At 46.8% G+C, this 25,950-nt stretch overlaps 1 protein-coding gene across 5 annotated transcripts in view; it reads left to right on the top strand.

The window, feature by feature from the left end:
• Positions 1-25,950, top strand: part of STARD8 (StAR related lipid transfer domain containing 8) — a 158,759-nt gene that overhangs the window by 18,454 nt on the left and 114,355 nt on the right. For 3 of the 5 annotated variants that reach the window (XM_075940810.1, XM_075940809.1, XM_014574660.3), the window contains one exon: positions 20,742-20,775. In XM_075940810.1, the coding sequence (XP_075796925.1) occupies positions 20,742-20,775 (34 nt within the window). Of the gene's footprint in view, positions 1-11,722; positions 11,914-20,741; positions 20,776-25,950 lie in introns of those variants that run through there. The other 2 variants (XM_014574667.3, XM_014574666.3) reach the window with 1 other exon arrangement.

Below are 25,950 nucleotides of genomic sequence, written 5' to 3'. Positions count from 1 at the left end.
TCTGCGGACACCTTCGATAGATGTCTTAGACTGAAAACTGACCAAATACAATTCATTTACAGATGTTGCAGGTGCTCAGCATAGTGTTTGATGCAGTATGACAAAAGGTGCTTGCTACTTTGTGGGCTTGTGGTAACAGCATGTCTGGGTTGTGCCCTGTACTTGGGGATATTCACATATTTTCGATTGATCAGAAAACTGGAATGCCCTTTTTGGGATCTGAAACTATTTTCATAGTCACCTTCTGTGAACACCTTATTCAGACATAGTCTCTCTAAGGGTCTGTAGACCCCAAGATGAAAATCACTGCTGTAGAAGACTCATGTTAGAGAGCAAAGTGGAGGAACATGGGAACCATATAGCGTGTTGACGTTAGTTTGGGCATTTGCTTTTGAAGTTTAAAATACACCTTTTTAAAACTCTGTTGTGTGAAAATGGCCTGATATAAAGCCTATGGGACCATGGGGCTTCTCCAAAGTTGGGAGGGGGGCATGTTTGATTACTGATGAAAAAGAAAATGGAAGGAGGAGTGCAGTGAAAGTCAGTCCAGGAGTAAGTGGAGGGTCTATTCATTCTGTGTGTCTGGGTTGGGAAAAAATCTTACCTCTCTGGCTATTTGGCCCCTCACCTTTAGAGGCTGGCATCGCCTCTAAAGGTCTGAATAAGCAGTGCTGGGAGGAAACCTGGTATGTTTTGGTTCCATTTTGTTGTAGGTTTCACAAATCTTTTCCAGGAACAATTGGGTGTGTTAGACCCATTGGATAAATCTAATTGGCACTGGAAGAAAGTAGGGGAAATTTAGAATAAAATGTAACCAGAGTGACCATGATACATAGGGAAAATTGGGGGGAAAATTTTGTACTCAAATTGAAGACACTGTTCTCCAATTTGTTTCCCTCAGCAAGGCATAGTCCAAGCATTTCATATACAGTAAAACTCCAATAGTCCGGCATCCAATAGTCCGGCACTCCTGATAGTCCGGCATCAAAATGGCAAGAGCCTAGTGAGTGAGCTTCAGCAAAAAATGAGTCACACGGTAACAGCAGCAGCAGCTGAACTGAGCAAAAAGGGTAAAAAAGGCTTAAAAAAAGAAAACATTACAGTATACTGTATACAGTATGTACAATAAAAAGGGTTAAATACACTTTATATACATTATATAATGTATACAGTATATATATAACCAGTTTATAGTACCTCCTGATAGTCCGGCATATCTGATAATCCGGCACCACTTAGGTCCCATAGGTTCCGGATTATCGGAAGTCTACTGTAATATTGAGTGGATCTGCCTTGAGTGCATGCTTAATGGAGACAGCAGGCTGAGTTGTGACCCCTTGAAGGCGCAGCACACCTGGTTGTGTTACTGCTGGAGGGCTTGGCTTATTGGTGTGCAGTGTGGCTCTGCACTTTACTGAGGCTCTAATGATGCATGGGTATGAAACCTCAACCAAGATGTGCATCTGTGGGGGAAGGAGGAATTCAGATAGACACTTAAAGATGCCACACGTTGTGTGATTCAGTTCCTCTTGCACGTGCTCTCAGAGGAGCTGAGGTTCCTACGTTGCTGCACTCTTTAGCCAGCCAAATGCTTCCAAATTATATTGCATCCCTCACAATGCCTTGGGTATCCAAGCCTGTGGGAGTGGAGAGCATATTCTTTTCCACTCTCCAAACAAGGTTCTTGGACTTTGCAGGATGATCAGCTGCTGGGTTCAGAAAGTTCATTCTGAGAGACAATTAGAAACTCCTGTGTTGGTTGCTGTGATGCAGTACTCTGAATTTCATGGGGCAGCACAGCACATGCGCCCATCGTACTCCTGTTAAGCAGTGGCGGTGAAGCAGTAGGCGGTTGGCTGGCTCATCTGATTGTGGAGGACCATATGATCCAAGAACATTTGTGGCAAGCACAGGCTGAGCGTACTGAATCACCCAGCAATTGCATTGCTGTATTGTGGGGGGTGGTTGTGCTCAAGATGTCTGAAATCAGATGCTGAAACAGGAAGAATTTCAGTTTTCTCATGTACCAATGGGTTTTACATGGATCTTCCACTTCCACACCACTTGTGCCCGTCAATGAGGGGAGCCTACATAGATTTGGACCGCATTGTAGATCTCCATTCCTGTCAGTTTCCATGACTTTCTGATCTGCTTGTTACTCTGGACTTGCTGTTGCTGAGAGCCGTGTTTCTGGGATGTTGAAATCCGTCCTGGAAATGGTAGCTTTGGGGAATGCCATTCATGTTGTTAGTTTGTGCCCTTGACTTGCTGATAGATATTGGGGGCACACAGCCTGAAAGTGGAAACACTGAGTTGGCAGGGACTCTGTCTCTTTTCTCTATCCAATCCTCTCAGTTCTGAGAGATTTTTTTTGTGTGCAGAATGAGTTGGTGGCTCCGTCTATTTCCCAGCACACAGGTGCCCCCTTGGAGAGAAAAGAGAGTAGACTGGGGTAGGGAACCTAAGGCCTGGAGGCTAGATGTGACCCCTGGCTTGCCTGGATCTGGCCCCCGAGGCTCAGAGTTCCTGCCCAGCATTTGGAAGCCCCCACTGTCATAGGGGGCAGGGCACCCCACAGGTTGGAGCTGCTCTGGCATCTCAGAAGAGCAGCCCCTGCCTGTGGGGCACCCGGGCTCGCCGGGATGCCGGAGCAGCCCCTGTGTGCAGTGGGTACCCCACGGGGCTGGACCAGATCCCTGCCCCCACAAGTTAACCTTAACTGGCAAGCCTCACCTGTTAAGGTTGAAGTTTACCAGTTAATTGATTAAACTTTTACATCCCTATTAGACCATGGAAGTTGAACTACCCTTTTGCCCCTAATCTTTGGGCAGCTAAAAATTTACCCCTCTCCAATTTCATTTGCTGCTACGTGTCCTAGCAGCACATGACAAGGTCATCTCTTTGGCCCATGCTTTCCAGTTTATCAAGCATGTTCAAGGAGCACCTCTTGCCATTTCCCGGGGAGGGTCTGGTACAGATGGGAGACAGTGATCCAGCACAGAACAAGTTAAGTACTTTCTCTGAAAAGGCATTTTCTCTAGAAACTGGTGGCATTTCTTGTGGGCAGCAGGTTTCATGCGCCTCCTTTTCCCCCCACGGCCTCACCCTCCATTGCTCTGCTTCCAGTGCTGCGGCACCAGCATGTCAATTCAGCCCTATTAAAATAAAAGGGTTACTGTTCCCTCTATGCTAATGGGCTGAGTGCCTGCTCTACAAGTAGCCACTCTCTGCTGACCTCGGGGAAATGTCTGTGCACAGCAGAAAGTGGAAAATCACTGCATGTTAATGACTTGCTGGAGCTGCTACCGAGGAACACTGAGCCCAATGTTTACACTCCTTCAGCCACTCCATGTTCATCAACAGCACTGGGGCTGATCCTCAGGAGAAGCTCCAGCAGGTGTCAGCCTTGACAGCCATAGACTGAGGCTGGAAGGCTGCCAGCCTGTGATTTGTTGTTAATACCCTGCCTGAATGCTGTGGAGCAATAGCAGTGATAATAATAGCCCATCAATGGGACATGAATAGCTCACTGGCGACAGGCCTGCTTAGAGGCAACATCAGACCTTATGGCTGGTGAGTTGTTGCACAAATATGCTGTACCTGTCAACAAAAAATACCACTCAACAGTGTAAACATGGAAAAAAAGGGATGGTAGGTTTACTTGCAGTATATGATACAGCCATTAAATATCTTTGTGCTCTATATAGTTCTAGACTGGATGCAATCCCTGATAAATGTGGGGACAAAGCTGGAAGTTGATCTGTGTGGGAACGTCTGAGTTTGAGTCTACAGTTGGTAGTTTTTCTTTAAGGCTTCCTATGTATGATGAATTCAGATTTTTATCTAGCCTTAGGGAACTTCTGAATACACATAGGCTGCGTCTAGACTGGCAAGATTTTCTGCAAAAACAGCTGCTTTTTGCAGAAAAACTTGCCAGCTGTCTACACTGGCCGCTTGAATTTCCGCAAGAACACTGACGATCTTATGTAAGATTGTCAGTGTTCTTGCAGAAATTCTATGCTGCTCCCGTTCGGGCAAAAGCCCTCTTGCGCAAATGCTTTTGCGCATGAGGGCCAGTGTAAACAACGCGGTATTGTTTTGTGCAAAAAAGCCCCGATCACGAAAATGGTGATCGGGGCTTTCTTGTGCAAAACCGTGTCTAAATTGGCACGGATGCTTTTCCGCAAAAAGTGCTTTTGCAGAAAAGCGTCCGTGCCAATCTAGATGCTCTTTTCCGCAAATGCTTTTAATGGGAAAAACTTTTCTGTTAAAAGCATTTGCGGAAAATCATGCCAGTCTAGATGTAGCCATAGTATTTCTCACCATCAGTAGAGATGATTTAGATGGGTGTGATAAGGAGATCTTCATGTAATGGGAAGTACCCACCAATGGAGGTGGTATGTACAGACTTCAACCAGTCATCTGCTTCTGTTGCCATGCTTTCAACAGATGTAACGTGGGCTGTCAGTATCTGAGAGTGTCATTCTAATTTGCTGAGAATCTCCCAATTTGAAAGATTGGGGGATTCCCCCAACTGGACAGAATTTAACTGTCTAAATGCCAAATGAGAATTGGGATTAGGGTGTCTCTTGTTGGCTGAATGATTTGGGGATGACTTAAATTTTCTGGATACAGAGTTGCGTAGATGTACAGGTAGGCAATTGCCTCTGCCTTTCAATTGCTGTGAACTGAGAGAGACAGGACTTCCTCCTGTTTGCACTGAGCTTTGGAGTGGAAGCAGGAACAGGACTTGAACCCACCTATGAAACTAGCAAAAGTTAAAGGGTTGGATCTTGCCTTTTCTTGTGAAGTGTATGCTGGAGCAGACCTGTACCCTTCCTTTTAGCTTAGTGTCTCTCCCCCTACTATGAAGGAGTTTTCTGCCCTCCCGTGGGGAGAGTGGCAGTGTCACTTGATCATTATTAATGTTCAGCTGAAGTATTACTTGCTTGATGATATTTTGCATATGTTAACTGGAAAGCCACCATTAATAAACCTCTGAATGGCACTTTGTCATCCAAGTGTAGTGCAGCCATTAACTCGAATTAAAAGAGGAACAAAGCCAAGAGAGAAACAGGGTAGGAGGCAGCACAGAATTATCTTTCAGGAAAGTGTTGTCCCTGTGGAAAACTAACTCAGCCCTGGTGACCTGCGAAAAAGAAATGATGGTGAATATGCTGTCTGTGACAGGCAGCGAGAGCTGCGGAGTGTGTTCTGCAAGCATACTTGCACACATGATCCTTTGCCTCGCTCCCCCCACCCCCGGTTCTTCTAATGCGGTGGTTTGCAAACTACGGGTTGTGACCCAGTACTGGGTTGTGGAATGTCAAGCACTGTGTCATTGCTGCAGGATAATCAGATCACCAGTGAGTACTAAGGCCTGTCCTGGCACTGCAGACTGTGCTCTACCCAGAAATGGCCGGCAATAGGCCGGCTTCTAGGTGAGGAGGGGACCACACATGGTCCCGCACACTGCCTTTGCCCTGAGCACTAACTCTGCACTCCTGTTGGCTGGGAACATGCTGCTGGCTGCTTCTGGGGTGCAGCATGGTTTGTGGTGCCAGGAGAGACAGGAACTCTGCCGTAGCACCTCCGCTGCACCGCTGACTAGAGCCTCTCAAAGGGTGTATCTAGACTACATCCCACTGTTGCCAGAGGGATGTAAATCAGGCATACTGACATTGCAGATGAAGCGGGGATTTAAATCTCCTGCACTTCATTTGAATAAAAATGGCCATCACGTTTTGCCGAGTCAGCAGTTTGTTGGCAAAAAGCAGCTAAGATGGAGATCGGGCGACAAAGAAAGCCTTTGTCGGTCGATCCTGTAAACCTCGTTTTATGAGGCATAAGGGATCGAGTGACAAAGGTTTTCTTTGTCTCCCAATCCCCATCTTGATAGCCGCTTTTTGCTAACTTTTTGTAACAAACTGCTGACTCGGCAGAAAGCGGTGGCCATTTTTATTCAAATGAAGCGCGGGAGATTTAAATCCCCACTTCATTTGCAGTGTCGGTATGTCTAATTTACATCCCTCTGGCAACAGTGGGATGTAGTCTAGACAAACGCAAGGGAAGCCCTTCCTGCCACTGCTGTAACACTCCCAATGCTTTCATCCTCAGACCCACTCTGGAGCCCATACTCTAGTTAAATTATGTTGGATTGTGGGCATCCATGATTTTCTTTAACTTGGTCATACGAAAAAAAGTTTGAAAACCATTGTTCTAGTGTACCTGACCTGCAGCAGCTTCTATAAGCCAAACCTTGGGCTTCTCACACAATTCTGTCCACACTGCTAATCCAGATCACCTCCTATTGCTAAATACTCTGAGGTTACTGGTGACTAGCAGCATTTTTGAGGGGTTACTCTGACAAGAAAATAGTCTGGATTGAATAAGGATTATTCGAGTAAGTGGAGAAGGGAATGAGCCAGGAGAGGTGAATTTTATAATCCTGATGCCACAGTCCTGAATGATTTGGAAACAGGCATGTTTCCTGCCTGCTTCCCCACCGAAGAAAAATGCTTGAGAGTCCCCAGTATAAAAATTCCAGTCTTTCAGGCGAGGCTAGATGGATCATGAAGGCCTAGACCCTTTCAAGGTACATCTGTATAGTCTGCAGCAAGGGAGCCCCTAAGCCTGGGTCAGCAGATGTGACACAGGCTCTGACTGTAGGTGGGGAGGTTGGGCTCTGGAGTCTGCAGGGCAAAGTAAAAGTACTGTCTCCATGGCTGTTTTAAGCATGGAGTGCCAGCCCCTGTCTGTTGATCAGACAAGACAGTTCACTGCTCTGAGGTGCTGCTGGCTGTGTAGACATACCGGGGGTCTCCCACTGTTGTCTTGTGCACTTAGCTCCCATGTGTGAGGCATGTGGGTGAATGGTCCCTGTGCAGGATAGCCTGTGGCTGCTGTGGGAGGCAAAATTAAAATAGTTGTCTCGGCTATGGAGCTGTGGAATAGAAGAAAAGGACAAAATGTGCCAGGTTAGCACTCAGGGTGTGTTATCACTTAGGCCTGGCTGGCCTGGCAATGCTGAGCCACAGAGCACCACAATGGAGGTGGAGCCAATACCAAGGCTGGGTCCAGAATGTGAGCTAATTATCCCTAGGAACAGCAAGTGGGGAGCTGGTGGGGGGAGTGGGCACTGACATCATCTTTGTGCTTGCCAGAATCCGATCCTCTCCCACTGTGATCCTGGTCCTCAGACTCTTCCTGTAGGATGTTCCCCTGGGGTGCAGCCCAGAATCCTGGGCCCTGATATTCTGGCAGAGGGCTGCCTCTGTCCAGCTGGCCCTGTGCTATGCAAGACCTGCATCTGGCCCAGTTCTCATGAAGGGTCTTGTTCCCCTCCTCTGGCTCCGTCTGGTGGTTTTGTTCAGTACTTGTAAAAGCAAGAGTGTGTTCAAGGCCTGGACAGGGCTACACAACCTTCTGGGTGGGAGGGACATGGCATCAAGTGCTAGCTCACCTTTCAGATGCTGTGGTGATTCGAAGGCAGGGTTGGGCAAACTTTTTGGCCCGAGGACAACATCTTGGTATGGAAATTGTGTGGAGGGCCAGGAATGCTCACAAAATTGGGGGTTACCCTTTGAGAGGTGGTGAGGGCTTCAGCTGTGGGTGTGGGCTTGGGGGCTGGGCCAGAAATGGGGATGTGTGGCATAGGAAGGAGATCAGGATTGGGGTATGAGATTTGAGGTAAAGGGACGGTTCTGGGGTAGAGCTAGGGATGAGGGACTTGGGGTACAGCAGCACACTCTGGTCTAAGGCCAAGGGGTTCAGAGCCTGTGAGGGGGGGTCAGTGCTGGAGTAGTAGGTTGGGTCAGAATCAGACCCAGGTTGGGGGGTGAGGGCTCTGGCTGAAGGTGCAGGCTCTAGGTAAGTATGTAATAGTATAACCGCATAAATGGTTAACTGATAAGCTCATGCTTATCATTTACTATAATGGTTACATACAGGCTCCCAGGGAGCTGGCTGCCATGCCACACTTCTGACTTTGTGTCGGAGTCCCCAGTGTGGGGTGGCAGCTGGTTCTCTGGGAGCAGGGCTGCAGGCAGGAGCTGATGTACACTGGGAGCCAGCTTAAAAGCCAGCTTCTGGCATGCACCGCGCCCGGGGAGCCAGCTGTTGCCTTGCGCTACAGGCTCTGCAGTATATGTTTTATACTGCAGAGTCCAAAATGCATAATTGTGTAATCACTGAGATTTTCAATGGTTACCTAGTTAACTGCTTTTTAACATCTCTAGCTCTGGGGTGGGGCTGAGATGAGGGTTTGGGATGGAGGAGGGAGCTCAGTGCTGAGGCAGAGGTTTGGGATGGTGGGAGGGATGGCAGGGTTCAGACTGTAGGTGGTGCTGCTTCCAGGAGATGCTTGAAATAAGCATTATTTCTCCCCTCTGGTTCCTAGGTGGAGGTATGGACAGGGTGTGTCTGTGTACTGCCCTGTCCGCAGGAACTGCTCCCACTGGCTGTGTTTCCCAGCAGTGGGAGTTGCAGAGCTGGCACTTGGGGCAGGCCATCATGCTGCAGGAGCCCCCTGGCTGCCGCTATGCATGGGAGCCAGTGGGAAGACATGTCTCTGGTTCTGGGAGCTGTGTGGATCAACAGCATGCATGGAGTAGAGCAGAACAAGCCCTCGACCCTATTCCCAGGTGGCATATTAAGGGTCAGATTAAAAGGTCTGATGGGCCGGGCCAGACGAGATGCTGCCTGGGGGCCACCCCTCTTCTAAGGACGTATATTTTATCCTCCCTCTCTTCTGTCTGTCTCCCTTCTCAGTTGTGGGGTGGCCTCTCACTGCAGTAATTGAAGGTCTGGCCGGGGCAGTTCTAAGGTCACTGGGGTTGGAGCCTCAAGTCTCATGGCAATAGGTTCCAGATCTTGGAAATTTATTTGCCCAGGAGTCTAGTTCACCACAGTGTCTTGTCATGCAAAGGATCCAGGTTCCCTTCCTGCGGTCGGGGCCAGTTCCTTTCCCTCCAGGCTGATGATGGGAGAATAGCAGGGGCAGCATACTGAGATGCTATTGGACTGGGGCTTTGCATTGAGCCACCACATGGCTGGTACTTGGGGGATTGCCAGGCTCCATCAACTGGGCCCATTGTGGGACTATAATAAGATCCTAGAAGTGTTGTTTTCTCCAGCTCCAGTAAAAAAAAAATGCAAATGCAGAAAACGATGAGGAAGCCTGGAAAACAGATTGCAGGGAGCAAACTAGTGCTACACTCCCAGTACCTCAGGATGGACTCTGAGACCTGCCAGGGCTTTCCCACTTCTCACATACAGCCTTGCAACTGGCATGCACACATAGAGATGAGCTCCCATGCACCCCAGCTTGTCCCTGTGTTTCAGTCTCTGGCCCATTCAGGCCGTGGTCTTCACTACTTCTGTTGACAAGGATCAATTAGTGCAGAGCAGGAGGGTAAGTTTTGTTAGTTTCTTGGCTACTCTTCTTGGCACTGCTCTTGTTCTTGTTCCTCAGCATGAGTGATGATCTTGGGGTTGTCATGGTGCCCAAGGCAGTAGCAGGCTCAGTGCCACTCATCCAGACAAAGAAAACGGAGTCTGAAGGGAGCCAGTGAGTAGAAAGTAGCTGGCTGAAGCACTTTACAGCCAATTTCCCATCAGATTCCTACTAGCTCCAAGGCTAGACTGCCTTATATTACTTTAGCCTTTCTGATGTGCCCAGCCCGTGCAATCTGTTCCCTGGGTGATCAACAGCACTCTTGCACACTTGTCAGAGGTTTCAGATGTTGCGTATAGCTTCCACTGGGTTTTTTAAATGTAGATGGGCTCTTATTCACACAGAGCTGGGTAAACTGCTTACAGCGCACAGCCTGGGGCCTGATATTGCATGAGTGCCAGGGGTCTGTGCATGTGGAGTTTAATGTAGAACTGGGCCTTTTGTTGGCAAATTCATCCCTGTTTGTGTTTGAGACTCATTTGTCAATTAACATTTTATTGTCTAACCATTGGTCTGTTGGTCTCTTGTTTGTTGAAACATATCTCAACCAGTGGGTGGCTCCCCACCTATTTACCAAGACCATTACTTTACCTTGGGTTTGCAGTTCAGAATTTCTGCTGTGATTGGGCACGTACGTCACTAGATGGTGTTTCTTCTCCCAGGTTCACGAGGAGGCTTGTGGTGCAAATGGCTGTTTTGCACTATCCCGTGAAAGCCGTGCTAAGTTGGAATTTCCACTGGAATCCAGCCTTTTTCTTTGTAGTGAGGGCTGGGACCTGGTTGCAGCAACATCTGTATGGTCAAAAGCCAGTTTGCTCCTCGGGTAGGCTGTAGTCCACAATGGGTCTAATTTGGTTTAGAATCCATTGCAGACTAATATGCATTGGTGTGGACAAGAAGCTGCCATACTCAACTTGTGGATAGGCAGCTAAATCAGGTGGTACAAATCATTGCAGGAACTTAAAAATAAACACTTCGGTCATGGCTTTCTGTGTTAGCGAACCCCGAATCCCTCCACTGTCTGTGGAGGTGTAGCCACGGCATGAGAACTTAAAGGTGCTGAAGGCTACCCAGAACTTTCCATCCAGCAGGTTATGGGTGATGAAACCCAACAGTGCCTGACATTGCAAAAAACACTCTGGATTACATTTTATATCTCTGGAGCTGACCAAGGAAGGCCAAGTGTCTGGACCTCATCTGCCATTCCCTCCAATCACATTATTGACACCCCTTCCCTCTCCCCCCCCACCTCCCATTTTAACCTGCCATGCAGACTTTGGACTAAACTGAACTGCATCTGACCCACCTATGGAAAGTGTGGCTACTTGATGCACATGTAGAAAATCCAAGACTCTTTTGGGTAACTGGTGAGAAAATCAAACACATCATAAAGTAGTACCCCGTATATGAATTCAAAGGTAAACTGGATGATATCCACTGGGCCTCCTTTGTGACATTGATATGGCTTGTGGATCTACAACTGCATCTATAGACTGCTACTCTGCATATGCATATATGTGAGAGAGACAAATACGTGCATGAGTGTTTATGGCAGTTTTACAGTGAGTTTCCTTGCGAACAAATGGCTGCTCACACAAACATCTGCAGAAAGTGAATGAGTTATGAATACTGTCCAAATGAGTTCTTGGATTGCATTTTTTTCCCCTATGATATCAACCCAGCTCTGGTAACAATCACAAGCTTGCTTTGCTGCTGCCAAACGTACTGCTGAGCAATTGAATTCCTCCTTGTGTTATGGAGCCTTCACTGCAATTGGCAAACCTGAGATATTAAAGGGTGTGGGGTGATCAGTGGCAAAAAGGTTAATCTAGAGTGCTGTTTTATTCTCAGTGGGGAAAATATTGAAAGCCCTTGTGTGGGGCTAATGAGCGAAGAAAGGAGAGTGTGGGGGGGGAGGGGTTGGATTGAAAATTTAAACCTCGTGGGGTTTGGATCTCCAATGCCCTGTATGTCTTTACGCTGAAAGTCTTATTTCTTATGCTTTGTAGTTTCTCCTTTCTTTCTCTTGCTCTCTCTGGCTGCCTGGGGATGGAAATGTGGAATGCTGAATGGTGCATTAAAGAGACAGGAAGGAAAGCCCATGTCTTTTTAAAACGCATAATGTCCAGGGAATTTCAATTGGCATCCAAGCCTATTTCTAGCCAACAGAATAACGGTGCAGGGTTTGAATCTTCTGGCCCGCCTCCCTGGGCATCGCTCCCTCCTTCAGTCCCTCCCTCTCTCGTTGTACAGCAGTTTCCTTCTTGGCTGAATCTCTCTGCCCAGCAGCTCGGTGCTGCAAGAAGCCACTTATGGATCTGATGGGAAGGGTTCTCCCCAGGGTTGGGGGGCACTTCATGTTATAGCTGACTGCAAGGGGAGCTGGCCCACAGACTTCCCCTGCCCTGCCCATCATGCCATTATTGGATTTTTTCTGGGCTTGCTTCAGAAAAGCAAAGGTAAGAAACCATCCATTTAAATCTTGCCCAGGCTTTCAGATTGCCTGTTAACTGCCCAGAAAAAAAGTCGGAGGGGATGGGTGGAGGGTGCCTGATAGTGCCTGAGTTTGGTTATTGGTGTGCTTCTAGGGCATCTATACGTGTGTGTACACATGCATGCACTGGATGATTAAATGCAGATACAGCACACACATACATATGCATGTGCTATAGGGAGAGACACATGCACTCTAGCTAAATTTCAAACGTGCTCAACATTCAGCAGCTTCCACAGAGAAGAATGAAAGGTGCTGGCTGTATGTGGATAAATGCAGATACTCTACACACAGCCATAAAAACGTCATGGATTACATGCATGTGTTGGGTACTCTATGCAGGCATGCTGCCCCCCATATGGCTAGCCCCATGTATTCAGGCATATGTATAGACACACTTGTATTCAGAAATTAAATTTCAGTAATTGATTTGCATGGCAAGTCATACACAAAGGTCTCTGTGACAGACATGTCCAATCTGCCAAAGTGGCTCCATGCTGTATTTGTCCATTTCTGGTTTGGTGGCAGATGCTATGAAGCTGTTTCCCACTTTTGCTGTTTCCTTTCTACTAGGGTTAGGCAAAATGTTTCCTCGGGGTGGTTTTTGGTTTTTTATTTTGGTAATAGAAAAACCTTAGATAGTTTCTGATCGTTGGAGCCAGTCCCTTCCTTGCCCATCCTCTGATTTTTGGACCTGGCTGTAGAAAATAACTGTCTCCCTTTCTCCTGTGTCACTGGTTGCAGTCACACTCCCTGAATGAATATCCCATATAAAGTGTCTTTATAGATGTACTCAGAGCCACACATCCACACTCTAATGGTGCAAACATCTGTGAATCATTTACTAATGCAAGCCCTAAGTTTTTACCTGTTCCAAGGGGACGACACTGAAGTCCTATCTGAGCAGCACTGCATTCAGTGAATAACTGGGTGGAAGTCAGAGAAGGACATGGCTCCAATATGTGTGTGCCACAACAGTTAGGACCAGAATCTGATTTGGGGACACAAATCTGATGCAACTCAGTGACTACTGTTAGAATTACACTGGAGTAGCTTTACAGTCTCTTAGTTCTCCAAAGGACTCTACAGGCATACCTTAATCCTGTAGAGCTAAGTACTATTACCCCCATTTTAGAGATGGAGAAACTGAGGCACAATTAATCAAAATGATTTTTCTTGTGACCACACCATGGGTAAATGTCAGAGCAGGTTGTTCTTGGCTTGCACTCAGTGCAGTAGAAACATGTTTCTCTAGGTGTCAAACCAGAGATAATATAAACAGCCTTAATAAAAGCCTTTCCATGCCAACAATTGATGGGAACGTTCCTCTGTTTTTCTTGGAAGAATAAGATACCATATATCTTCATCCTTTTATTGCAGAATTCAGCTGCAATAGCACATCGAAGGCCCAGTCCTGGGCAATGCTGAGCTATATGTGGTGTTTGGTCACCTGAGTTGCATGGTGGTATTTCTGCTTTGGTTGGAGGAACCTTGACCTTACATTGAGCTTTCATGATGGCTTTGTAGAAAATGTGCAGGAGCACTGGCAGCAGTTGAGTTAGAGGGGCCATGAATACCATCAAGCAAATTCACTTTGTCTGAAGAGTGTTCTTAGGTTCTTTTTGCTTTCTCCCAGCTCTAGTGAGTGGTTGATATTTTAAATATAAACCAACCAAGGCTCTTGGGGACCACCCAGTGTGGTCTAACCACTAATTTATATGGGTCTGCTTTGTTACTGTGCTGATCTCTTGCTGGCTTCTGAAATATCATTACCTATCAGGAGCCTGAGTGTAGGTATATGCCCTGGCTTCAGAGAAGATTGGGGAATGTGTGACCTAGAAATTTGTGCGCGTCTGGGCTGTCTGCTGCCCGCGTGCTCCGCCGCTTTGCTTCCTCTCCCTGGTCTGCTGGAGACCAGGGAGAGGGCCCCGTTCGTAACTGCGGATCCGACATAAGTCGCATCCGCGTAACTCGGGGACTGCCTGTACTCCATAGTGGTGGTGCTGCTTCTGCATCGGCTTTCCCAGGCAGCACAGACTTGGACAGAGGTAAACAGGCTAATGATGACAAAGATAGTCCCATTTCTTGCCAGTGAGGGAAGGATTCAGAAATGCCCAGTCAAACCTAGGACCCCTGTAACCCGCCTGTGCAGAACACTTTTATGGAAACCCAGCCATAACTCACTGCCTCCATGTCACTGTGTTCTTTCTGTTTTCTCTCTGTTTTGCTGAGCCCGGATCTTGTTGTGAATGCCAGAGCAGAAGTGAAGAGGTTAAGCACGTCTTCCTGTGTGCTGTCCCCAAGCCCCAGTGCCCCAGGCAGGAAGAAGGGTCTCTGCTGATTTGTGGGAAAGTCAGACTCACCAGAAAGTCACATTCCTGACATTATCCCCAAGGCCTTGCAAGCACATCTGCTGTGATTTAGCCTGGGCCTCCTACTGAGATGAGGGGGAGATGGACATGTGAGACTATGTGGGGACCCCAAGGAGACTGGGCATGGGTGAGCTTTGGTGCCTACTGGATCAGCCCTCTAACCCAATGGACGGAATCATTACTTGGGATCTCTGTTTACCTCAACTACCTTAGGGCCATGACGTGAGTTCCCCCCCACACCTGCGTGCAGTACCATGAGCAGTGGCATGACTTTCCTTCTCCCCCGTAGCGGCAATACCTTCCCTTATCCTATGCTTGAGGTATCTCAGGTAAAGCTGCGCTGTGCTGGGTCAATTCTTTCTGTTCTGATGAGATTTCACTATTATTTATTTATGCCTGCAGAAAGCCTTCAGCAATGAAAGGAGAGCAAGTCATGTGCTATTTGTGCCAGGGGCATCAGCCCAGCAGCTCTGGAGGATGAGAGAGAGCAGCATGTGGCAGTCGCTTGTTGTGGGCCCCTTCATCATCAAAGGGGCTGCTGCATTTCTAACAAAGCTGAGAGAACGGAATGCAGGCAAAGCCTGTCAAGAACTGAGCCCAGCAAAGGAGGCTGGGCTGTTTTTCCTCTTTTTTTGTCCCTGCCTTTCTGTGGCTAGAGACTGTGTTTTGCCTGCCACCTCCAGAGCCTGCTAATGTGATTAAAATGTGGGCACCCCTTGCGCTTCTACTCCTGCTTTTGCAGTTGCAGGGACAGGAGACATGGCCTGTGAAAACCCAGACACTTAACTTTTCCCTGTGCTGGTAAGACATGTTGACACTTGGGACATTTTATAACCACTGTGACAGCCAGTTGGAGCCCTACTGTGGACCTGTTTGAAGGTGGCCTGACCCACTTTTTATTGAAACAATTTCAAAATTACCTAAAAAGGGCTCTGAATGTGGCGAGGAGAGAGTGACCCAAAGTCCCCAGCAAAGATTTTGTACCTTGTGCCGGGTGCATCATAGACACGATGACAAGGCCCTTGCCCCAAAGAGCTGTCAGCCCAAAAAAATGAGAATATGGGAAGAGAGTGGTGTGCTAAGCACTTTCTCCTGCTCCTGACTTGGCTTCCCCATCTGCTGGCCTCTGCAGCACAATTCTCCTCCTGTGCTGGTGGCCTTGACCTGGAAAAAATCGGGGCTTCAGCTTCAGCTTTGGTGTGGAGGTATGTGAACTCTTGAAGTGCTCAGAAAAGCTTCCAAGTGATGGTCTGGGCAGTAGCTGTTTTGTGTTTAGCCCCAGGACAGGAAGAGTTCGAGCAGTGACTGGGCAGGCGCCTCTTGCCATCACAGTCCTCAGCTGGATGATGAGGGATTTCTTCTCAGTGCGAGAAGAGAGTTCAGTCTCAGTGATTCATTCATTCCTTGGCCTCTCTGCTGAATCGGCCAGTGAGGGAGTCCTTGTTATTTTGTGCTGCTGTTTCTTGGTGCAGTGGACAAAAGTGTCAGAATGATTGGGCTGAGACCCAACAAACTCTTTTTGGACAGTCCCCCAAACAGCCATCAGATAGCAACAAATATTTCAACATGTAGTCCTTCCCTGTGAGCACTATGAGAGGTGAAGCAGGGCTGGGGCAGAGTACGAATGGGGACTTCATTATTCTGTCTGAAGAGTTAGTCCCAGGGTGAATATTTGGAGTCAAGAACTAATTGTGTGCCAGGGCTGCAGCTCTGTAGACATTCCCTTGTGAAGAAAACTGGAAGGGAAAAGGCCTCCATAAAGTCAAAGTCTTGGTGGTTCAGTAGCCAAATATCCATGATTGTTCTTCATTCCGTTCCAGGGGCTGCTTATGCACTTAGGACAAAGGGGTATAATATGGACATTACACCCTTTTCCCATATGGAGGGACCCTGGTTCTGCTCCCAGGGAAAAGATGCAGTAGTGGGGAAGGGTGTTCAGATTTGTGGGAATAGAAAGTTGACTGCCCTGCTAGCAGAGCTACTCAACATGCAGCCCATCTGTTTGTGGCCTGCGGTGCTGTTTGGGTTTACATGGGGCTGAACATGCTGCCTGTGGGTGGTAGCCAAAAATAAAAGTAGCCACTATAATGGTTTTCTGTTGTTACATGCTTTAGTAGTTAAATTCCTGGACTGTCCTTGCTCATTAAAAGTGCTGTCATGGGGTTAAAATGGGGTAAATATTGCATTTTATTAATATCAGCAGAACTGACTTAAATGGGGCCTGTGTGTTGTGTAGTCTTGCCTTAATCTTTGTATTCCTGCTGTCAGTTTGAAAGAAGCTATTTGCATATGTATATGCAACCACACTTAAGTTGTGGCCCTCTGCATGTGCTGTGAGTATCATTGTAGCCCCCGGGGTTTCCAAAGTTGAGTAGCCCTGCCTATTAGTATAATGCATGTGGGTGGGGCTATGAGAGTATGCTTTTCCTATGGCCCCTTTAGTGGCTGGGTACTTATAAGTTTATAATGGTTTTATCCTTCAGTGGCAGGAAGGCAGTAAAAAGTGTGAGAGCTTCTTTAACTACCATGTTGCTGTTACTTGAGGAAGATTTGAGGCCTCTTTTGGGGAGGTGTATATGTGTGAGATGAATCATACTAAACATGCTTCCTCTATGTGGTTCAACTGGTGTCTCAGCCTGTGGCTATGGATTACTACAGTGGATGGGTGACTCTTTACTGTACCTGCCTACCAGCACATCACAGAGCCAGTCTCTCAGGAGGTTATTAAAATGCTGTGGGATGAGAGATTAGGCAGGAGGAGTCACTAGAACAGGGATGGAGAACCTATGGCCTATAGGCTGGATGTAGCTCCTGGATTCCCTTGATCTGGCCCTCAAGGATCCCTCCCCTCACCCCTACAGTGGGGAAAGCATCGAGGAAGCAGTACTAAAGCCCCTGGCGGGGGAAGAGAAGTGGCTCTGTGCACTGTTCCCCCTCCATCCAGCTGGGGGGAATGGCAGCACAGGGAAATGTCTGCATGTAGACTTTTCTGACCCTGCAGTCCTGCCCCAGCCCCTCTTGCAGCCCTTCCTCTGTCCCAGATCCTACCCTTCCGCATACTCCTCCCAGACAGCCAACTTCCAGCCTGTCCCTGCACCCTCCCTCCCACCCAGATCCTCCTCCTGTCAACACCTCTGCCCATTCCTGCACCATACCTCATGCCCACATCCTCATCCCGCTCTGCTGTGCCCTGTGTACTGAACCCCTCATTTTTGTCCTCAACCCAGAGCCTGGGGGCTCCATTTAATCTACTAGCCCCGGGCCTCCAGAAGACTTAATCTGGCCATAGAGGGTAGCCCTGAATAAGGATGTTAAATTGTGGTTATCTAGCTAATCATTTAGTTGATATAATCTGTATCGACTACATGATTAGTTGAAAAGGGCTCTTACTGGCTCTTACTACATTTAAAATGCAGAGGCGAAGTGTCCTGGACCAGTGAGAGCTGTGACTGCTTAGTCCCGGCTTGCGCTGAGTCCAGCAGCAATTGTTCACGGTGGCCAGCCCTATCCACTGAAATCCGAGACTGCTCTGGCACCAGCCACTGTTCGCGATGGACAGGGCTGTCCATGGCCAGCCTGGGCTGCCACAAACAAGGGCTGCTTGGTGGCAACATCCCTAGCCCTGAGTCTCTGTGCCTCCCTTCCCCCCACAGGGCTGGAGCACTAGGGAAAACCTGATGCCCGAGTTCCATGAGTGAGGAGTGTCGCTCTTTCTCTCTCTTTCTTCTTCTCAGTTGGGTGCCAAGTCAGTGATGTGTGTTTTTTTGTTTTTGTTTCTCAATTGTGTGTGCCCTCCAACTGATTTTTCTGTGGGTCAGTGGCCCCTGACCCAAAAAAGGTTCCTCACCCCTCCAATAGAGGATCCAGCTCTGGAGCACAGAGAACGGGCTGTACGAGTCCAATGCCCACATGGGTGCCAGGCACCCAAAGTCTTGGCAGAAGAAGCAGGAAAAACAAGTGGGATCTCTGATTGTAAAGTTATATTTTCAGGAAGTGGGTGGAGGTTACAAAGACAGAATGCACTAGAGAAGCTTCCTGCAGCAGCTTGGGTGGAGGATTGGGGGAGACATTTGCAGAGCCCTGCAAGCTGTAGCAAGATCACAGCTGCATGCAGTGTGGCTCACAAGTGGCACCCAGCGGCCGGAGAGACTTAGAGCAGATGGGGCTTGTCTCTTAGTTCTGAGCAATAAACCACATATTTCTTCTTCTTCCAGTCCCTGGCTCCCAATCTAACCGTTTCTGTTTGTTTGTCTTTCCATTTTAGGACTAGCCTACATCAGAAAGGCTTTGCCAGTAGCTGTAGCCCCCTTCTGGCACCTTATACCAGAGTGGATTGATTTAAATCAATGTGATCTCTCTCTCTCACACACACATTTCCCATTGCTGCTACTTCATATATTTCTTCAAACAGTGGTTCAAATCTGATCACTAAAACATGTTAAATTACAGCCCAGTGCAGTATTTTACAACATCTAAGAAGGTATACTTTGTGTGATTTTTTTTTTTTAAAGGATAACTTGAATTTATTAATTTAGGAAATAGTACATAATACTCATTACCTGTGTCAAGATGCAGCAGCAGTACATTAGAAATAGTGAGAACTAAATCACTCACAAACACAATAGTACTTATATTTTATTAAACTAAATCTTAACTGTTACATGAATGTTTCATATTTGCAATTGCAGAAGTCTTCTGAATTGCTGCTGATGGTTGTCCTAACATTAAATTTTTTTAAGAGTGTAATTAACTATAACAAACAAGTCCTCAAAACTCTAAGGCTACGTCTAGACTGGCCCCTAATTCCGGAAAAGTCATGCAAAGCAGGTAAGTCAGAATAGGGAAATCCGTGGGGGATTTAAATATCCCCCGCGGGATTTAAATAAACATGTCCGCCGCTTTTTTTCCGGCTTGGGGAAGAGCCGGAAAAAAGCGTCTAGACTGGCGTGATCCTCCGGAATAAAGCCCTTTTCCGGAGGATCTCTTATTCCTTAGGAAAGTAGGAATAAGAGATCCTCCAGAAAAGGGCTTTATTCCGGAGGATCGTGCCAGTCTAGATGCTTTTTTCCGGCTTTTCCCCAAGCCGGAAAAAAAGCGGCGGACATGTTTATTTAAATCCCGCGGGGGATATTTAAATCCCCCGTGGATTTCCCTATTCTGACTTACCTGCTTTGCATGACTTTTCTGGAATTAGGGGCCAGTCTAGATGTAGCCTAAGGCTGTGTCTACACTGGCAAGTTATTCCAGAAAACCAGCCGCTTTTCTGGAAAAACTTGCCAGCTGTCTACACTGGCCGCTTGAATTTCCGGAAAAGCACTGACGATCTAATGTAAAATCATCAGTGTTTTTCCGGAAAAACTATGCTGCTCCCATTCGGGCAAAAGTCTTTTTCCGGAAAACTGTTCTGGAAAAGGGCCAATGTAGACAGCACAGTAGTGTTTTCCGCAAAAAAGCCCCGATCGCGAAAATGACGATCGGGGCTTTTTTGCAGAAAAGCGTGTCTAGATTGGCCATGGACGCTTTTCCAGAAAAAGTGCTTTCCCGGAAAACTGTCCTGCCAATCTAGACGCGCTTTTCTGAAAATGCTTTTAACGGAAACCTTTTCCATTAAAAGCATTTCCGGAAAATCATGCCAGTGTAGACGTAGCCTAAATATACAGTGATCTTAAAACATCTACAACTAGCTCTCATCTTCCCCACTCCCACGGTCATTTTGATGCAGATCTGATTCCAAGCTACCAAAAAAGCTTAGACTGAGTATGCTGCAAGTCTCAAAGCAGGTGTGTTCTATTCTCTATAGTTCTCCCAGTGTATTTCTGACTAATGCACTGGAGTCAGTGGAATTACTATCATTCTGAAGTATTTGGGCTGTCCCAAGTATTGTTCTCATTGGCTTGAGAAGGAAAATAATCCTCCCATCCTCATTGTTTCTCTTCTGTAATGATAATTGTGTTGAGCAACTCCAGTGTGTTTGATCACAAAAATGCATGGAAGGGAGGTAGTTATTGCTCTCAGGACCCTATATCTCCTTCTGCCCTTCTGAAATTCATTTCCTTTTCCTTTTCCTGAAATGATTCTGCTCTATATGGAACGTTGTCTTCTGCAGTTTGTTCTCATTCATATGCTGATCTCTTCTATCTGTGCTCAGATCTTGTGAGCATTTGATGTCCACTGTAGCAAAAGCCAGTTAAAGAAGCACTGAGTTTATTACAGCACCTACTTGGGGATCCTAATTTTCCCCCAGACACCACTTAATTACATCATTATGTATACTCAGTTGATAATCTGATCAAGGATCCCATTTGGGAGAGCTTTAGTTTGATTTGAGTGATGAAAACAAAGAAATTTTAGGGGTTCATGACCAGAAATATCAAAAAGATTGTAAAATAATTTCTTTTTCTTTTGTTTTTTGTTTTTACAGTGTTTCACATTACTAGAGGATAAAAGGGATGCAGGTAAGTGGAGATGGCATGTTCTGTTTTTATCATCAAGAATATGTTCTTTGTCGCCTCTAGACCTTTGTTTTGGTGATGGGACCGGATATATGCAGAGGAATATAATCAAGGGTGTCCTTCCTTCTCTAGTGCAGTGACTTGCGTAGCAGGGTTCCTGCTGGGTTTTCAGTTTCCCTGTCTCCGGTTTCCCTTTCAAGCTTTTTCCTCTGATCCCTCTGTCCATTTGCCCACTTGTCTCTGTGCCTTAGGATAGTGGATCAAATAACCAGATTTGAAGGTTCTGTCATAAGGGCAATGTGTCATCTCACAAAGCACCACAAAGCTAGAGAACCTGTGGGCATCAGCAGCCCTTCTTGTCATCCTAAACTCTGCCCTCTTCTTCTCTGCCTACAGCCTCTACCCCACGCCCTACCTAAGATAAAAGATAAGTTTGTCTATAAAGTTGCTTTGTCAGCAAAATGAGTGAAATCCTTTCCATTTTGTGCAAGGAGAAATCCTAATTTTAGAAGCAGGAATGGAGAAGTAGATTCTATCTGATTTGTACTGCTGTGTCTACAGACACACAGAACTATTTTAATGGTTAACTCTGTGTTGGTCAGCATATGTGTGCTCCTCTTTCTTCTCTTCTCACTGTACTCCTCTGGTTCTCTTTGTGTTGAAGATAACCTGGGGTAAACGTGCTTCCCTCAGCTTACAGTGTGCAGCATTAAAAACTTCCTTGCTATGACATTGCAGTGACTTTGTGGCAGACTGCGTGGGGTGGTGACGGGTCAAAAGCTGTGAACCTGAAGTAAGGACCACTAAATTATGTTTGTAGCTGTGCCCCTGATTCCCTGTGTGGCCTAGGACAAGTCACTTTTCTTTTTGCTTCAAGTTCCCTATTTGAATAATGGATTTCACAAGGATGAACTCATAATATGTTTTCAGGCTGTTGGATGGATGGCACTAGAGAAGGGCCAAATATTCAGTGTTAATGTTTTGTACTATTCATGGAGCCCTGATGAAAGGAAGACAGTGCCAGAGGGGATTGTGAAATGTGATAAGTGAAGAAGGGTTTGGAGCTGGCAACCTTCTATATAAGAAAGGGTTAAAAGGACAGAGGAGACATGTTCATTTTGGGATTTTCCTGTTTGGGCTGTGTGAAGAGGTAGTGATTACAGCCAGCTAAACCAGTGTTACTGGAAACCTTGGACATGGCCAGTTTAAAATCCTGTCTTACTGGAACCCAGAGCTCTAGTAATGAGGCCAAAATAGGGCTATCTGTGAAGGTGTAGGGAGAGAGTCACAGATTTGAGGCTTTCTCAGCTTTGGAGGGATTTACTGAGGCATCTAAAGAGGCATCAGCCCCTCTTGCTGCTTCTGTTGCCATTGCCAAAGCTGTGCCAGGAAGCAGCTGTTATTCATGTGAGTTTACAATCAGTGTTTGCTTCTATTTGCACCAGTGCACATCGTAACTATCTCTGGTACAAATAATGCTTTGCTTCCTAGATGAAGGGAGATACCTGCCTGTTCTCTTAGTTAAAGCTTTAAATGAGACTGAGTTTGTTTATAGGAGCTTTGCCTTGCCCAAGTGTTGAACAGATACTAAGGACTGTTTCTTCAGTGACTGATGGCCTAGGCTCCCCTTCTCTAACTTAATGAGGGGCCCCAGTGCATTGACACTGTCCACGCCACCCTCCCCCCATGCTGCTGTGTGCACTGCCATGGGGCTTGGACTATGCATGAGCACAAGTGTAACCAACACACCCCGTGTACGGTTCATTGTCCCATGTAGTGGCACTTAAACCACTTCAACAGCTAAGAACAAGACACCTCTACGCAGCTGGCTTTATAGCTCAAGCTGTAGAAGTCCTATACTAAGCTTCAAATTCGCCCAGTGGTGGTTACGCAAGCAGCCAGTAGAGCTGTAAAGTGGGGAGAGCATGATAGCCAAGACTCCTGAGGAGGTAGGCTTGATCCTGTCAGATGCAGAGCACTCCCACTCTCTTTGATTTAAATTGGAGTTGGCAATGCCCAGCACCTCATGGGAAGGTCTCACCTCCTTAAGGGCTAAAGGGCTCCCCCGGTAAACTAATACTGCTGCCAGAAAATATTGAGAGCCATCACTCAAGCCCCAATTCTGCGTTCCGTGCACTCCCAAAATTCCTTCTGGAGTCACTGGGATCTGTGTGTGCAAGGAGTCAGCAGCTGAGGCTGAAGGTGCATAATACTCTGTGTTGATGGGTATCAGGAGTGAGGGAATGCATTGGCGCAAGTTTTAAAGTCCACTGGTGTAGAGGAACTGACCAGCTGTCAGTAGCTCTGTGGCGGAGATGTACATTGACTTATCATACCTGGCTTTCTACCTTACCAGGTTTGCAATGAAAGACAAATCTCTTTTGTGACATGTGCTGTTTGGCTGCATTTTCCTTGGTGAAAGATGGACCTGAATTCTCCACTGGTGCAGCTGGGATCAAAGCTGTGTGCGGACAAGGTGTGGGAATTTTACCATCAAGTCCTCTAAACCAGCTAGGGTAAAAACAGATGCCCCTTATTTTCACCTTCACCTTTGCTCATGACTACGGAACTGTGCTGAGGGAAAAGACGGTTCTGAGATTGTTCTGGAGTGGATGTTGCTGTTGGGTTTGGCTTTATGGAGTGTTCCGCACCAGCACAAGCTTTTCCAAGAACAAGGCTGGTGCACACGCTCTCCTTGTCTTGTGGCTTCCTTGGACGAGGTCAGTTTTAGCAGCCCTGGAAATAGTTACAGGGGCCCTGGAGCATTCTGAAGCCACATTCTCTCCTCTTTTCTTTAAATAGAAAAGGTCAAGAGAAATCCCTTTAAATAATTATCCATGGACAGCAACAGAAAAGGGGAGATGGAGGAAGGACCTCACTGAAGAGTCCCATCTGTTCCAGAGTGAAACAGGAAACACATTACAACAGCTAGCTCATGGGTTGTGTGTGGGGATCTCCAAGGTAGTTTTCATAACTGGAGGGCAATGACCTTGCTTGTTTTTCAGCCTCTAAAGGGTTAGATTAAGCTCTGAGCTGGTGGAAAGCACAGGAAAGCTCCTGGTAACAAGAGGTGCTTTGTGAATGGGACTGGAGAGTAATCCTGGGTGGTCTCTATTCACCCTTTCACTGGGGAGATTAACAACATGAATCTTGAAAGCTTGTTAAGGAAGGTTAAAGAGTTATGTGTGCAAGTGAAAGGGCCAGTGAGATGTTTTCTTCCAGCAGGCAAATCATATCCACATGATTAAGACTTTCTGGTGAAGGGAAGGCTTATGGTATTTGTTGGTTAAAGATACCTGTAGAATCATGGCTTCCTGGCAAATATGTACTTAAACTAGAGAGACATTACCTTTAATTTCAGAGTCTTCGAGCTCTGCACCTTCCCTGCTAGCTCTGCACATGCCAGACCTGGTCAGTTCCAGGGACACCAATGAGGCGCTGCACAAAGGTTTTGGATCAGAACACAGGAATACTAAAACCTCTTTCTTAGATGAGCAGCTCTTCATTTCTGTATTGGAGAATATGCATGTGTATCATGTGCAGTTATATGGTCTGGTTGAGGCCATAGTTAGCTATTTCTGTATCATTCACTCCGATTCTGATCTGTGCTGCAGGCTAGTATCAGAGACTAAGGGTATGTCTACACTACCCCCCTAGTTCGAACTAGCGGGGTAATGTAGGCATACCGCACTTGCAAATGAAGCCCGGGATTTGAATTTCCCGGGCTTCATTTGCATAAGCGGGGAGCCGCCATTTTTAAAACCCCGCTGGTTCGAACCCCGTGCAGCGCGGCTACACGGGGCTCGAACTAGGTAGTTTGGACTAGGCTTCCTATTCCGAACTACCGGTACACCTCGTTCCACGGAATAGGAAGCCTAGTCCGAACTACCTAGTTCGAGCCCCGTGTAGCTGCGCTGCACGGGGTTCAAACCAGTGGGGTTTTAAAAATGGCGGCTCCCCACTTATGCAAATGAAGCCCGGGAAATTCAAATCCCGGGCTTCATTTGCAAGTGCGGTATGCCTACATTACCCTCCTCGTTTGAACTAGGAGGGTAGTGTAGACATACCCTAAGAGACAAGATTCATGGGGGGAAAAATAATACCCTGGAATCTGGCCTATTAAAATGTAGGCATGTGGCTTTATCATCTCCTGTATCTTTATGGGAAATGATGCAGGTGCCACCACTGATACTTCAGGAAAGAAGAGCCAGAATGGAGAAGCCCAGGCCTGAACACCAAGGCTTTAAGAAGCACTTTGGCACTAGTAAATATGAGTAGTCCTGTGGCACCTTAGAGACTAACAATATATAGAACCATAAGCTTTCATGGGCAAAACCCACTTCAGTGGGAATCCACCCATACCAAACCCCCTAATCATGAAGTGGGGTTTTATCCATGAAAGCTCATATTCTATATGTGTATTGTTAGTCTTTAAGGTGCCACAGGACTACTGGTTGTTTTTAAAATTACAAACTATAACACGGTAAATATTAGTAGGCAGATATGGTAGACAGGATGGCATTTCAAAGCAAGAGGTTATGAAGATATTGTGGGTGAGCACAGCGTTGGAGATCTCATGAAAGAAGTAAGGATTTAAGAGGCAAGAACTGCTTGATGGACAGAGAAGGTTGTCCCATATTCCTGCTTTTGTAGCTGAGTGGGAAGGTGTCCATCCTAATCCTTTCATCCCCTGCAGATCATTGTCCCAATATTCTTTGCTCCACAATTCTGTCTATTGTCCCTTGGCAACTACCTGGATTGACTTTCTGGCCATTTCCTCTTCCACATAATACCAGCCATACTGGATCAGACGTAAGGTCCATCTAGCCACTGTCATCTAACAGTGACCAATGCCAGTTGCCCCAAAGGGAATGAACAGTAATCATCAGTTGATCCCTCCCCTGCCACCCATCTCCGCCTCCAGTAGACAGAGGCTAAGGACACCATCCGTGCCAACCTGGTTAATAAGCGTTGATGGACCTTTCTTCCATTAATTTATCTAGTTTTTTTTTTTAATCCTGTTAGTCTTGGTCTTCACAACATGCTCAGGCAAGGAGTTCTGTAGGCTGATTGTGCACTGCATGAAGAAATGCTTCCCTATGTTTTTTAAACCTGCTACCTATTAATTTCATTTGGTGACCCCCTAGTTCTTCCATATTGCGAACAAGTGAATAACTT

Source organism: Pelodiscus sinensis, chromosome 13 (genome assembly GCF_049634645.1).
Source record: "Pelodiscus sinensis isolate JC-2024 chromosome 13, ASM4963464v1, whole genome shotgun sequence".
NCBI lineage: Eukaryota > Metazoa > Chordata > Testudines > Trionychidae > Pelodiscus > Pelodiscus sinensis.
The sequence above is the reverse complement of the archived record's forward strand: the minus strand, read 5'-3'. Positions and strand labels throughout refer to the sequence as shown.